The sequence below is a fragment of the Malaclemys terrapin genome, chromosome 16, assembly GCF_027887155.1.
Source record: "Malaclemys terrapin pileata isolate rMalTer1 chromosome 16, rMalTer1.hap1, whole genome shotgun sequence".
NCBI lineage: Eukaryota > Metazoa > Chordata > Testudines > Emydidae > Malaclemys > Malaclemys terrapin.
The window spans coordinates 20,015,001-20,029,393 of NC_071520.1; the positions used below are offsets into that span (position 1 = coordinate 20,015,001).

Here is a 14,393-nt window from a genome sequence, read left to right on the forward strand (position 1 = left end):
TCAGTCGGTAAGTTTCAACTTGGATATCATGGTCTTTATGGGCAAAGGCAAATGTTGGTATCATGTAGAAGTAGGTTCTGGCATCACATTTGTTCTTGGAGCTGAATCCCCCGGTGACTCTTTTCAATCCTCATTTTAAAAATGACATTTTGTTAACAAAACTTTTGAATCAGCTAATTTCAGCCACATTACAATCCTCACCCACTAAGAAGAACCTATACAAAATAGAAAGGGGGTGGGGGGCGCACACCTTTTCACATTGAAATATTTGGGGAAAAAAATATCTGAATGGTACAGCAAAAAGTTGCATGGTAAAGAATTCCTCTTTAAATTAAAATCTGTGTTTGTGCACACTGCTGGGATACCCACTTTTCCATTATTCTTACCCAGAATTCTGATATGAGAAGGAAGACAGTTATTGATCTTTTCTAAAACGTCATCTATCAACCAGATCTTCAATGACACAATCTGTCCAGCGGCAGACACGCCCTAGGAAAACAAAAACAACGAGAACACACATTGGTAGTTGTGCCACAGCGAAAGAACTGTATCAGAACAAAAAATTAAAATGGATAGTCTGTTCACATTCTCGGTTCATTTCTTTGCTGTTATCGGTCATTGCAAATTGAAGTGAAGTACCATAAAGTCAGAACCATACAGAAAGACACACCAGAAAATTCAGCACCACTGCAAATCTAAGATGCATGATATTTTTCCCCACTTGTAAAACAGATGACAGAGAATAAGAGTTTAAAGGATTTTCCAAGAGTCACATAGAAGCCTACTGTAGCAAAGCCATGAATCCCAGACCTCCCAACTCTGTGCTTCAGCCACAAAATCATCTGCACACTCATGGACTAGCAGGGTAGTTTGGTTAGTGTGAAGGAAGGGATAAGGTTGCAAATTGACACTTCTCTGTGCTATTTCACTGTATTTGACTCATACAAAACCAAACTCGTGCTGTATGCAAGCTTGTACATCATGGGAGCATCAATGAATCTCAGTTACAAATTAGGGCCCCCATTGTGCTAGTCAAAGAAAAAAAAACAGTCCCCAATGCAAAAATTCCTAATACACCTCTACCCCGATATAACACGACCCGATATAACACGAATTCGGATATAACGCGGTAAAGCAGCGCTCCGGGGCGGGCAGGGCTGCGCACTCCGGTGGATCAAAACAAGTTCGATATAACGCGGTTTCACCTATAACGCGGTAAGATTTTTTGGCTCCCGAGGACAGCGTTATATCGAGGTAGAGGTGTATATCAAACAGGATGGCACAAACAGGGCAGGAATGGGTTGGGAGGAAGAAGTAACAAATAGACGAACACAATTAAAGTGGAAAAGCAGAGGTCACAACTGAGAGGATAAAGTAGCAGTTTTACAAATTTAACAGATATCTAGTTACTACCCTGGTATTTGCTAACTAGTATTTATTTATACTTTAATTTAATAGAAGGGTACACACTACAAATATTTTATCTTTAGTATAATTATACATTCACTATCAAATGAGAACTCCATGTTATAAAAGTGATCTTATTTCTCATCTGTGATCCAAAATGCACATGATCAGAGACATCACAACAATCTCAGTGCTACTAGCGTCTGTTAGAGCACGAAAGAAAGAGCTTCAACACCTTGTCTGTTCGCGCACACCTCTGAAAGGACATTTTTTTCATATCTTCACCGTGGTTTTCTGGGATGCACCCCGACCGAACGAGGGCAGATACTAAGTCATCCTCAATCGTCTTGAATTGCGAGGACCCCACGTTTCGCTGAAGAGAAAGATAAAACAGAGGAAGAAAACTATAATTAATATTTTCTTTGAACATCCATCGTTACCCAGAACTCAATAACCATTGGAGTCCGAATTAATTTTCAAAGTTCTCTCTTCACAAAACAAAACAGCACTGCCCCTCTCTAGCAAACCCTACCAATTATATTTTACCTGGAGTCATGAATGAGACAGATATATTTTCAGTATTTCTTTTGCTATTGTAGCTGGTAACAGATAGAAGTGATTTCAGGTGATTCCTCAACCCCTGCCCAAACCGTGAGTAACTGGATTTGTGTGGCGATCACCACAAGTGACCAACCTGTGGTTCTGCAACACAGCACCAAAGGAGATGTTATTCCAGTACAGCCACCATCACTCCAAAGCCAGCACACTGGAATTCTGGGTCACCGTATTCATAACATTAGATTTATACATTCTTAGATTGTATAAATCTAAGGGCTCACAACTTTGCTGCTACTATTGCATTGGAAAAGTCGCTTTCTGCACAGCTTGGTTAAGAGAGCAGCCATGTATCTGTGGGCTTGTCTAGCCTGGAGACACTTTGTAGCAGTGTTGTTATACTGATGCTACACCAACACAAACCCACCCCCACAGTGTAATTTAGCTGCAGCAGAGCAGGTTAGCCTGTTTCCAAACTGCACTCCAGTGCAGCGCATCAAAACCCTGGGGCTGCATTAGGGCAAGTATCCCCAGTATAGACAGGTTCTAAAAATGCAACAGGAAGAGGCAGAAATGTAATCTGCGTGTTTTGGGACCTTGTGCTGTGTGTGTTTCAATGATACATTGAATACCCAACTACTCTAGAGGACACATTCTGGAGTGTAATGCTTATGCCCATTTTTGCTTGTACACATCTAAACATAAGAACGGCCATACTGGGTCAGACCAAAGGTCCATCTAGCCCACAGATGCTTGTATCCTGTCTTCCGACAGTGGCCAAACATTTTAGAAATGAAACGAGCAGGGCTGGGAAAATCCAGGAGCCAGAGAAACAGCCACAACTGCAGAGCCTCAACCAAAGAGCTCAATGGAAAGGTAGCAGGGATGTCATAAGATAGCACCAGGATCATTAGCTGAACTGGTGGAGCTGCAGCATGGTGCTTTCAGTCCACACAGGAGACTTATCTGCAGCAAGGTTTTTCTGAAAAATCTCCCATCATTGCTACAAGCCCAGTACAGTTTTACCAGGATCTGCACTGGTGGGAAAGCTGGTGTGGACCAGCTGCTAGCATAACATAAATCATGTTCTCTGAATGGCACTAACACACCTGAATCTGAGGTTGAGCAATGCATGCCCCAGCCTCCTGGATTTTTGGAGCCTATAGCTGCTCGTCCTTGGCTACCGCCTCCCTCCCCTCATTTCAGATACTGCACCACTTTGGGCATATTGATGCAGACAGACATGCACCCCAAACGCAAGAGGCTGAACAGCATTTATTGCCTAACCACATACTTGCATCCCATGGTAGCCTTTCCCAGAATATGCCATCAACAGCACAATCTTCCTTTTGGGAAATTTTTTATTCTGATCCTCCGCATCCTCTTGGCTTCTCTTGAATCTTTTGTCTTGGTGTCCATTTTCCTCTTGGTTTTCTGTCTCCTCATTGCTGCTCTTAAGTCTTTTTGCCTGACTGACAGCCATTGCTCTCATCTCCCCAGCCATTGCAAACCACTGAAAAGGACAGAGCAGGAAGCAGGCTTCAGCAAGGAGTGGAACAACAAAATGGCACCTCCATCAGTGGAAAAAACAAACAGCGAATGTATCACACCCAGCACTTGGGCTGCAGTTTAGTCTTTTTGGTTGCAAGTTGGAGAAACTATGGGGAAAGTAATTTAAGAACATTTCCACTTAGGCTATGTCTACACTATGGAGATTACACTGGGATAGCTACCTCGGCATAACCCCGTAGCATAGATTAAGCCTAGTCCCATGGAAGGGATTTTTCCCGTCAGTGTAGGAACACCCACGCCCCCATCCCCCGAGCTACGGTAGCTAGTTTTTTTCTCACCCCGGATCAACGTAGCTATGTCGACCTAACTTTTAAGCGTAGATCAAGCCTGTGCCAGCATTATACAATTTGGTCATGTTCTCACTCTTTCTTGTCCAACATTAGTCCAAACAGGGTTGCACAGCTGTTGGTACACAGCTGTTCCTTGAGCAAGGTGCCCAATGGGCTCCCCCGTTTATAAATGAACTAAAAATAATTCCTAGCTCTTTAAAAGTGCTTTTCATCCAAACACAAATCACTTTACAAGCATCTTTAGCCCCATTTTACATATCAGGAAACTAAGGAGTATGAGAAGGGACCTGCCCAAGGTCACCCAACAAGCCACTGACAGGGCCAGGAAGGATCTCACCTTTCTCCTGCATCCCCCCTCTATTGTCTCTCTCCACTAGGCCACACTCTCGTACAAAGTTTCAGTCAGCCGGGCAGCCAATGGGAGCTACGAAGCCGGCGCTCTGCACACAGAGCTGCTTGGCCACGTCTCCACCTAGGAGCCGAGTGAGGGGGATATCCCCACTTCTGGGGAGGTGCGGAGCCAGGTAAGGAGCCTGCTGGCCCCACTACACACACACCTGCCCAGCACCAGCGGGGGTCCTGGGCCGCAGGCCACCACCTGCACCCCTCCCCAGCACCCCTGGCACCGCCACAGCCACCCCTCCCCAGCACCCGTTGCACCCCCAGGCCGCCCCTTCCCAAGATTTAGTCTGGGGCATATAGGAGAAGCCATGGACAGGTCAGGGGCTATGAATTTTTGTTTACTGCCCATGACCTTTACTAAAAGTACCTGTGACTAAAACATAGCCTTAGTGATGGCATATGCCACAGCATACATTATCTAATACAGAATGCTTGAGAACAGCCACCTTGAGCGAGTGAGGCTGGGAAGTGCATAAGAGACAAAGAATCATAGAAGTGTAGGACTAGAAGGGTCCTCAAGAAGTCACCTAATCCAGTCCCCTGCACTCAAGGCAGGAATCCCTAACAACCTGACGATTCCTGACAGCTGTTTGTCTAACCTGTTCTTAAAAACCTCCAATGATGGAGACTCTGCAAACTCCCTAGGCAATTTGTGCAGGTGCTTAACCACCCTGACAGGAAGTTTTCCTAATGTCCAACCTAAACCGGCCTTGCTGCAGTTTAAGCCCATTGCTTCTTGTCCTATCCTCAGAGACTAACAAGAACAATTTTTCACCCTCCCTGTTCTAGCACTTTATGTACCGTCTTCTCTCCAAACTAAACAAACCTGCCTTTCTCACAGGCCATGTATTCTAGACCTTTACTCCTTTGTGTTGCTCTCCCATTTCTCCCCCTTTTCCTGCACCCCGCCGCCCAGGACCGGGCACCCCACCCCAGCCGAGGCTGTGTACGCACCCGGACACCCTGAGGATCTAGCACTGTAAAAGGAAGGAAGCTGCATGATCAGGCACTTTCCCCCTCCCTGGTCTCCTTCCCGCGCCCATCTTCCAGCCTGCGAGCCCAGCCGCGCCCGGAGGAGCCCGCCCGCCCGCCCGACACGGGTACGTACGCCGGGCGCTCTCTTCGGCCGCCCGCCGCCGCAGGTCGCTCTCGCCGAGAGGCCGCGGGCCATCGCCCTGAGAAGTAACCACCGCCCAGGCATGGCCCCCGCCAGGTCCGCCCGCACCGGGAGAGTCGGGGGACAGCCCCGCCCCCACCCACTGCACGAGCTGCACCAGCCGCGGCCACTTACGCGGCTCTTGCCAGGCTGGGGCTCCACCGGCACCACGTGGGCACAGAACCTACCCCCGGGCCGGGATCCCCTACGGGCGCCGGGCGAGGACACTCTTCCTAGCACTCGGCGGCGGCCGGGCTGCCCTGGTGCTGGGCGGAGCAGGAGGCGGAGCGAGGGGCGGGACCGAGCGAAGGCAGTGAGCGGGGGCGGGGGGCGTGAGGTGAGCTAAGCTCCGCGGCCCAGCTGGGGGGCTGCCCGCGCCCTGCTCCCTCCCTCAGCCCCCGCCGGGGCCGGGCCGCCTGCAGAAGTGAGCGCAGCGCGGGGTACCGCCGGGATCCGCACTCCCCGGGCGCTGCGCACTGCGGGGATCCCGTAGGCCGGGCCAGTCCCGTGCAGGCAGGAGCCGGCTGCGGGGGCCTGGATTCCGGCTTCTCCAGCGCTGCGGGGGGGGAGCTGAGCTCTGTCAATGTAAGGAGCGAGGCTGGGTTCAGCCACTCCTGGCCCCAGGCATCTAGGCCCCCCCTCCACCCTCTGACCTGTGTGTGACATTCGCTCCAAGTCTGGCCCTGGCCTTCCCTCCTGCCCCACATCCACATCTCCACCCCACCCCGCTTGTGCTACCCTTCTCAGCCTCACACCTGTCTCCCTCCTGCCCCCGCTCTGGCTGTCTCTGGAATGCCCCCTCCATCTCTCAACAGATCTGGGCCCTCCACCATCTCGTCGTATTTCATCCCTCCACCTCTTGGCTCTCTCCTTCTCTGAGTGCGCCCAGCGTCTCTCCCCCCTTCCATGGGGCTGTCATCCACCATCCACCCAACTCCTCCCCATCAGCTTACATCTCTCTTCCTCTCCTCACTCGTCCTCAGTGCCTTCAGCCTCCACCCGACCCCTTCACCGCATGCTTCCTTACCTTTTCATTCAACCTGCAGCCCTGGTTCAACCCTCCAAAACAGCCATTCACTTGACTTGAGCTAGCTCTCTCTGTTGCGGAGCTCCCCTTCTCCAACCAGCAGCTGGTCTCTTTCAGCATCATCTGTCAACCTCCTCCTGCACACCCATCGCCATGCCGGGCCTTTCCATGATTTCCATTCCAACAGTGCTCATGACTTCGGGTCTGCCTTCAGCCCCTCTCTCCCCTTTCGTCCATTGATAGGGTTGTTGCTTCTCTTCATGCTTCACTTTCCTGGATTCTTTTGCCCCTTTCTCCATCACAAGGTACAGGCTGCCAACCCCTGTCCTAGCTCACCCCCAGCTTTCCCATCCTCTGCTGCTACTGTCACACTGCGCTCTCTCCTCTGATGGAAATCCCACGACCAGGCTGACTTTGAATTCATTCTCTCCACCTTCAGTTCTGTCCTCTTCCTAGTTAAACAATCCTACTTTTCCAACAGAAGTTCATCCTACACCCGCAATCCCGAATGCCTTTTCACCACCTTTGACTCGCTTCTCAAACCCTTCCCTGCTCTCTCGGCAGGGTATCTCATGGATTTCTTCCGCAAGAAAGTTGACAAATATGATGTGATCTTCTCAGGCATAGTTTTAAATAGTTGTTAATGAGAGCCAGAGTGGTCAGCTCCATTTACTAAGCTTTTTTCTTTGGTGAGTATATTTGTTTTTATTTAAAGTGGATTTTTGTTCAAATCATCCTTTCACCATTAATTAAGAACATGATTCAGCAAAGCATTTAAGCCCATGTTTAAATCCATCCCTATTCAGTAAAGCACTTCAGCACACACTTAAGGCCCACTGATTTTGGAGTTATAACTAAAGCCCATTGAAGCTTTTCCATTGACATCAGTGGGCTTTGGATCAGCCCTTATCGAATAAGGATGGATTTAAGCATGTGCTTACATGCCTCGGGGAACATGGCGCTCCTAGCAAAATCAGGCCTTTCTCCTTGAGTATTAGGGTGGTGACAATAGGAAGTGAAGGAGAATGCCATGCCCGTAGTCAGGGAGTAGTGAGCAAAGAGCTCACTTTTTCTCCTGAATTAATTGGTCATGCAAGATTTTCCTGAGGAGTATTTTAATCTTCACTGTATCTCTGTGAGACATAGGTGCTGGAACTAGGGGTGCTGCAGCACCCCCAGGCTTGAAGTGGTTTCCATCATATACAGGGTTTAGAGTTTGGTTCAATGGCTCACAACACCCCCACCATACAAATTGTTCCAGCACTCCTGCTGGGAGGTAGTAAGTATTATTACTATCCTTGTTTTAGGGATGGGAAAACGGAGGCAGATAAAGCAATTTACCCAAAGTCACAGACAGCATCAATGCCAGAGTTGGGATTAGAACTCACCCACAAAAGTCTAAATTTACTGCACAGCATGCAGAGCTTTGCCTAATGGCCAATGTGTCTGTGGAATAGAAGGCAACAGCTGATGCTGCAGCAGCTGATAATACATCATCAGAGGGCTGCCCCTCCAATGACATGTTACATTAATATATTATCAGAGCAGGCAGCACTGTGGGGCTCATGATGTATTAGCTTAGTATATCACCCTAGAACCAGCAGTCTGATAATGTATTGCTCGCTGCTCAAATGCCATCGCTGTCCAGTGGAATAGCACTGGGCAAATAATGGATTTTTTGGTTTGCTGGCGATTCTGAAAAAATTAAAAACAAAGCATTTCAGACTGAACGGTAAATGGAAATTTTTTTTTTTAACTTTTGGTGAATTGAAAACATTTCATTTCAGGTGAATTGAAATGCTTCATTTGACTTGAAACAAAGTGTTTCATTTCAGTTTAGAGCATTTTTAAATGTTTTAAATATTCTCAAAATAAAATTAAAGGAAATGTCTAAACAAAATGTCATTTTGAATCAAAACAATCAAAAGTTTTGTTACAAAAATATCAAAATTAAACGTTTTGAATTTTGGTGGGAAATTTTAGGGGTTTATTTCTAATGGAAATAATTTGGCAAAATTAACACATTTTTAAAATTTGTTCATGTCACCGAATCTGCATTTTTGCCGAAAAAAAGGTTGGATTAAAATGGTATTGCCCTGATCAACTTGGGACTCTGCACGTTTTGTTTTCCCCACTTATCTTATCATTCTTTACACAAACTATCTGGCAGCGTATTCTGCAGCAAACTATATCTATATTGATTTGCACAATTATAAGGTAAGGTGTCACCTTATCAGGCACGAGCATGTACCTCCTGAAAAGCAGAGTGCATCTGGAAATTGCTTTTTCATGCTCTGAGTCTCTGTGCTTTATAGCAGTGGCCCTCAACCTTTCCAGACTACTGTACCCCTTTCAGGAGTCTGATTTGTCTTATGTACCCCAAGTTTCACCTCACTTAAAAACTACTTGCTTACAAAATCAGACATACAGATATAAAGTGTCACAGCACACTATTACTGAAAAATTGCTTACTTTCTCATTTTTACAATATAATTATAAAGTAAATCGATTGGAATATAAATATTGTACTTACATTTCAGTGTATTGTATACAGAGCAGTATAAACAAGTCATTTTCTGTACGAAATTTTAATTTGTACTGACTTCGCTAGTGCTTTATATGTAGCCGGTTGTAAAACTAAGCAAATATCTAGATGAGTTGATGCACCCCTTGAAGACCTTTGCGTACTCGGAGGGGTATGCGTACCCTTGGCTGAGAACCACTGCTTTATAGGGCAGAACCACATGAATGGGACTCTGGTTTCTTTCCATATCGGTAAGAAGTGTCTACAGATTAGCGTCAGGGAGCAACGTCCGTTTATTCAGTTGGAAACTGGGATGATTGGCAATTATAAGCAGGCCAGATGATCAACCATGGACTTGTTGTTTCTGCTAATAAGGGAAAGAAATACAGCACATCCCTTTCAAGACCAACATGAGATGGGATCACCTGATCCCAGCCACACTTTGTTTAGAGAAGTGATAAAAGCCAGCCTGTCAAAATAAGATGAAGCAGATCACTGCCAATGAAACCATTAATAGCAATTTATAGATTGCTTGGACCAGGGCTTCTCAAAACATTTTTTATTTCGTGGAGTCAACCTCACTGTAATAGACTATTGTCCCATGGCCAAGTACAGGCACATGGGCCCATTTACCCTCCCATTCACAGGTTCATGGGCAAACATCCATTTGGCTCCCCCCCCCCCCTGCAATTGATAGTTGCACAGTCCTCTCCTAATCCATCTGCAGTTCATACAGGCCTCTTTTCTCTTCCCAGCCTCAGCCCCATGGACTTAAGAAAATCTGTCTATCTCAGGGTTTTCTATAGAGCCCATCTCTGTAGTATCAAAACACCATTAGTGGTGTTATCACTGTGGTAATGCCTAGAGGCCCCAACTTAGATTAAGGCCCTGTTATTACTACATGCGACACAAAAACATAGTAAGAGAACACATCTAACCCCAAGGAGTTGCAAACTAAATAGACAAGGCCGCTAAAGGAAAGATCATTCGTTATCCTCTGTTTCTGTTGTGGGTGAGGGGAGAGGCTATTTGGTTGATTTTTAACATGGGGAACTGAGGCACAAAGAGCTTAAGTGACTTGCCATCACACAGTAAGTCTGTAGTAGAGTAGGGAAGTGCCCCGTCCCTCCTGCCTCCCCCAAAGGATAGAAGCTTTAATATTGCAGTAGGTGGTGGAGGTGGCTTGTGATTCCCACATTTGATGGTTGGTGATCAAGAAGTCTATGCAGCCATAGAATCAGTGCAGTAGCTTGGATGTGATATGCAGTACACAGTTAGCTCTTACCTAGCACCTTTGGGAATGAAATTAATGGGGGGTTTAATTCTCTGCACATGCATTTCTGCTGCATAGCCAAAACTAAATTGGAGTCAGTACAGGAAAGCATAAAGTTCCCTGCTGTTTTTATGAGAACAGCATAATGTTTCATGTATGTTTAGTAGGAATGATAACATTCAAGTGTGCTGAATGGTGCATCTGCCTGCCCTGAACTGCAATTGCTACTCTCAAGTTCACTCAGTTATGAAATCAACCTCCTAAAACCTTTCTATGGGTTCAAGTGAATCCAGGGACTAGGGGACCTTTACACCCGTGTCAAACAGCAATTCAGCACAGCATGACAAATAGCTTAGACTTTCTCAATGGGAGCAGAGGGAGAGGTTAGTGCATATGGATTATTTTTCTAGTGCAAAAATGCTCCTTAAATGTAGTCAGTGTCATTCCTCGCTCTCTCAGGTTCAGTTTATAAAAGAACTTAGTTCACACTAGCCCTTGAAAATCTCACTGGGAAAAATCCCTGGGTGCATCCTCCTGAACGAATTACTCAACTCATCCTAGTCACAGGTACTGTATCTTTTGCCTACATCATACAATACTGTGCACCAAATTCTGCCATCAGCCCCCAGTGGGAATGTATTGAATGCAGAATTTGAACTGCTGCCCTCTCTCGGACAACGGTGGGTAGCTTGCATGACACTGATGTCTAATGGATCTAGCAAGTGTTAAAACCCTATTGCCCATGGCCATAGCTACCAGAGAAAAGGCACGCTGCAGCAGGCAGGCATGCGCTGGGCCTGTGCTCTGCTTGTGGTCACTATACAGAGCAGGTATACCAAACTCAGTCTGAGCTAAATGTGCTCCCACCTGCACCCCAGGCAAGCAGACTGCCTGTGTCCAGTGGGCTTAGTCTTTTAAGTCTAAAGGGAGTTTTACTATTGACTTTAATGGACGCAGGATTGGGCCAGTGGTCTCTGCAGTGGGGACCCTCAGAAGGTTTACCTGGATATTGCTACTCAAAGGCACTGCAGCGCTCAGCTAATTAATCATTCTGACAACACTTTTTTCCCCTCCCACCCATATTCATGCTTTGCACTCGCTGGGCTGAACATGTCTGAAGTTAATGGTTCACTTGCCGTCTGTACTGGCTCCACAGTCCCTACTGCTGGGGCTGCAAATCTAAAGGTTTGCCCTCTCCGTTCTGCAGAATGAGGGGCAGCGGGGGAGGGGCAGAAGTGCAGGGATTCCCAGCGGGGTGTGGATTATAGCAACATGACACTAGGGACTGATGGTTAGCATTGCATTGCTCTGCCAGGGAAGCGACACGGGGCAACTTTGTAGGGTGCTGTGGTCAAAATTACGGGGAAGTTATGGAGCAGATTTGGTTATACAGAGGGCCTAAATATGAAACAGGTACAGCACAGCCAGTGATGATGAAAGCTACTGGCCTTCCCCTTCTCCCCATGCCAACGTGCCTCAGCCCTGCAAGAGGGCTACCTCTTTTAAGGGTGAAAATGGGAAGGGGCCAGTTGGGATGATGTTTTGTGGTGTGGACATCTGACTGCTACAAATAGCTGTCGACTGAGGCCAGTCCTGCCTCTCAGCGGAAAACTGCAATGCAGTGAATGAGACATGCTGGTCACACCCTCTAATTACAGAGAAGAGAATAATTTTTTTAAAGGCTTAAATATAATGATAATTAATCAGGGAACAGCCATCTTGCCAGTTGTATTGTATAATGTAAGGGTTGGGGGTTTTGAGGTTAAACAGCAAATAGGTACTACTAAATTAACTCAATTTAAAAATAAAACAACTTACCTTAGCACACTGGAAATCTCCCATTCCCTGCTCCTTTCAGTGCTGAGAGGCAGGGTCCTCTATCTCAGTCCATTGGGCCCAGTCCAAAAACTAATGGCACAAAATTTCCCACTGAGATATCAACACCATTCACTAACCTGAGATACGGAAAAGATACAGAAAAGGATTGTCTAAGGCGCTGTTCTGAGAATCCATATGTTCTTGTACTGATCTGTACATATTTTGCTGTGTAAGCTCTTACAGCTAATCAGAGCAGTCTTGAAAGCGAGCCCACATGCTGTTCTCAATATTTACCTTAATAGTTACTTTGCCTACCGTCCCTTCTGTTGGTCTTGGCTTTACACTAGACATTAGTACTTTCTGCTCTATTTGCCTTATCTCTGGGTACCCTCAGAGAAGGCCTGGAGTTCCCCAGCTCAGGCTCCCTCTCACTGCTTTGCATTCACTTACTCTCCAATTTCCAGATTTGAACTGACCCTCACATCAGCTCCCTCTAATGGAAATGGTCACCGTGCTTAAAAGGTTGCCGTATTAGAGACCAGGCACCTGCCATATCCTCATTCATTGCCCACCTACTAGTGTTGCAATGCCTTCAACTGCATTATTTATATAACTGTAGCATCTGGGAGCCCCAGTCCTGGGCCAGGACCCCACTGTGCTAGGTGCTGTACAAACATAGAATGAAAAGACAGTCCCTGCCCCCAAAGAGCTTACAGTCTCAGTACAGGACAAGAAACAGCTGCTGGATACAGACAGACAGGGGAGCTCCAGGAGACAATAGTGGACAGCATGAAAGGTAGTTGTCTCAGCATGTTAGCTGCGTAACCATGGCCAACATTAGTTATTTTAAGCTGCCAGGATCAGTTCTCAGGAGCAAGAGCATAGCTGGTGAGCTGCTGGATTGAATTTTTAAAAATTTAGAGGTAACTTGAGATTTTTATGTTAGAAATTTTTTTTCCCTTTAACATCCCAATATTAATCGTGGATGCCCATTTGGATTGTTTTTCCCCCACTAGCCCAGGACTCATCTAATTTGGGGATATCACCCAAAATATCAGATACAATGTTTTGGCAGAAACAGACATACATCTCACAATCAATGGGTCCAGAAGTGGATACTATAGCAGTTGTGTAATGAGCCTGAATCAAATCTAAAACAAGGACGGGAACCAGCAGGTGGTGCTCTTTTACAACAGAAGAGATCAGAATGTGACTGAAAAAAAAAAAGAGAGAAAGTGGTTGAGGTAATATCTTTTACTGGCCCAACTTCTCTTGGTGGAAGGTACAGTGCAAGCTTTCAAGCTTCACCAAGCTCCTCTTCAGATCTGGGAAGGAAACAGAAGTTGGTCCAATAAAAGATATTACACCTACCTTGCTTCTCACATAGCGTGGGACCAACACGGCGACACCACCACTTGGAAAAAAAAAAAAAGGATGTGGTTATGGTTGTGTGTGTCTCTCTCTCTTTAGATGGCTCTGGATGCAACACTTCCTGTGAAAATTATTTGCAATTACCTGCCTCTTGATGCAGTCTGGTGCAACGCCACAGCTCAGCTATTGAACTGCAGGAGTAACTTCGAGACAGACGTGCTTTATACCATTGCCCAGAGAGAGGGAGTGAATAAGGCCACCAGAGAAATCCCGTTGCTCCTACTTGTTAAGGTTTGATTTTCTCAGATCGGGGGGAGTTGCTAGAGGGGCAATGGAAAGCCCTTCATTGCAGTGTTGAGGGGACAAAACCAAGACAGGGAAGCTTTGGTTACCGCATGGAGATGAAGGGAGGCAGCTCATGACTTTCACTGAGGCAAATCCATTCCTGATGCTAGAAGGCCTCATGGCAGTGGTTCCGCTACATAGAGGGTGATAGAGGATTGGTAGCCAGATAGGGGGATGAGCCCCCCCATTGCATCAGAAAGTCCAATTTCACAGGGTCCCCCTGAGAACCACCATGCGTAGGGCTTGGGGAAGCAGAGCCTATTGATCTCCCACTATACAGTCCCCTGGCCCCTCCAGCCAGAAGCAGCAGGGGCACAAACCTACACATGCCCGAAAGCTGGAGCAGAGGCTACAGAATGGCACAAGGGGCAGAGAATAGGAGCTTTTCCCTTGTTGGCCTTAGAGAATCTCCACAGCAGGCATCAAAACTCAGCCCATGTTCACTGCATCCTGAACTCACTGTTTTGAGGTGGGAGCCCTGTTCCACTTCAGAATGGATGCAAGAACAGCACATTCCCATCACCTCCTTGCCAATCTGTTCCTACCGTATGGAGGACCCAGCCAAACAGCCCTGCCAGACAGGTCTCAGCAACCCATGCCACGTCACAGGCCTTAATTTTAATTAGATAATAGAAGGCTGAAATCTGACTAAC

The 14,393-nt window shown here is 46.7% G+C and overlaps 1 protein-coding gene across 1 annotated transcript in view; it reads right to left on the reverse strand.

Annotated features, from left to right (window-relative positions):
* PUS1 (pseudouridine synthase 1) overlaps positions 1–5,511 on the reverse strand; it is a 12,565-nt gene extending 7,054 nt beyond the window's left edge. The window contains exons 1-5 of the mRNA XM_054006753.1: positions 5,335–5,511; positions 3,257–3,475; positions 1,643–1,780; positions 387–489; positions 1–129 (exon numbers count right to left, since the gene is read on the reverse strand). The exon at positions 1–129 is cut by the window's left edge and continues 569 nt beyond it. Coding sequence (XP_053862728.1) covers positions 1–129; positions 387–489; positions 1,643–1,780; positions 3,257–3,475; positions 5,335–5,427 — 682 coding nt within the window. The 5' untranslated portion in view covers positions 5,428–5,511. The remainder of the gene's footprint in view (positions 130–386; positions 490–1,642; positions 1,781–3,256; positions 3,476–5,334) is intronic.
* Between the last annotated feature and the right edge of the window lie 8,882 nt (positions 5,512–14,393).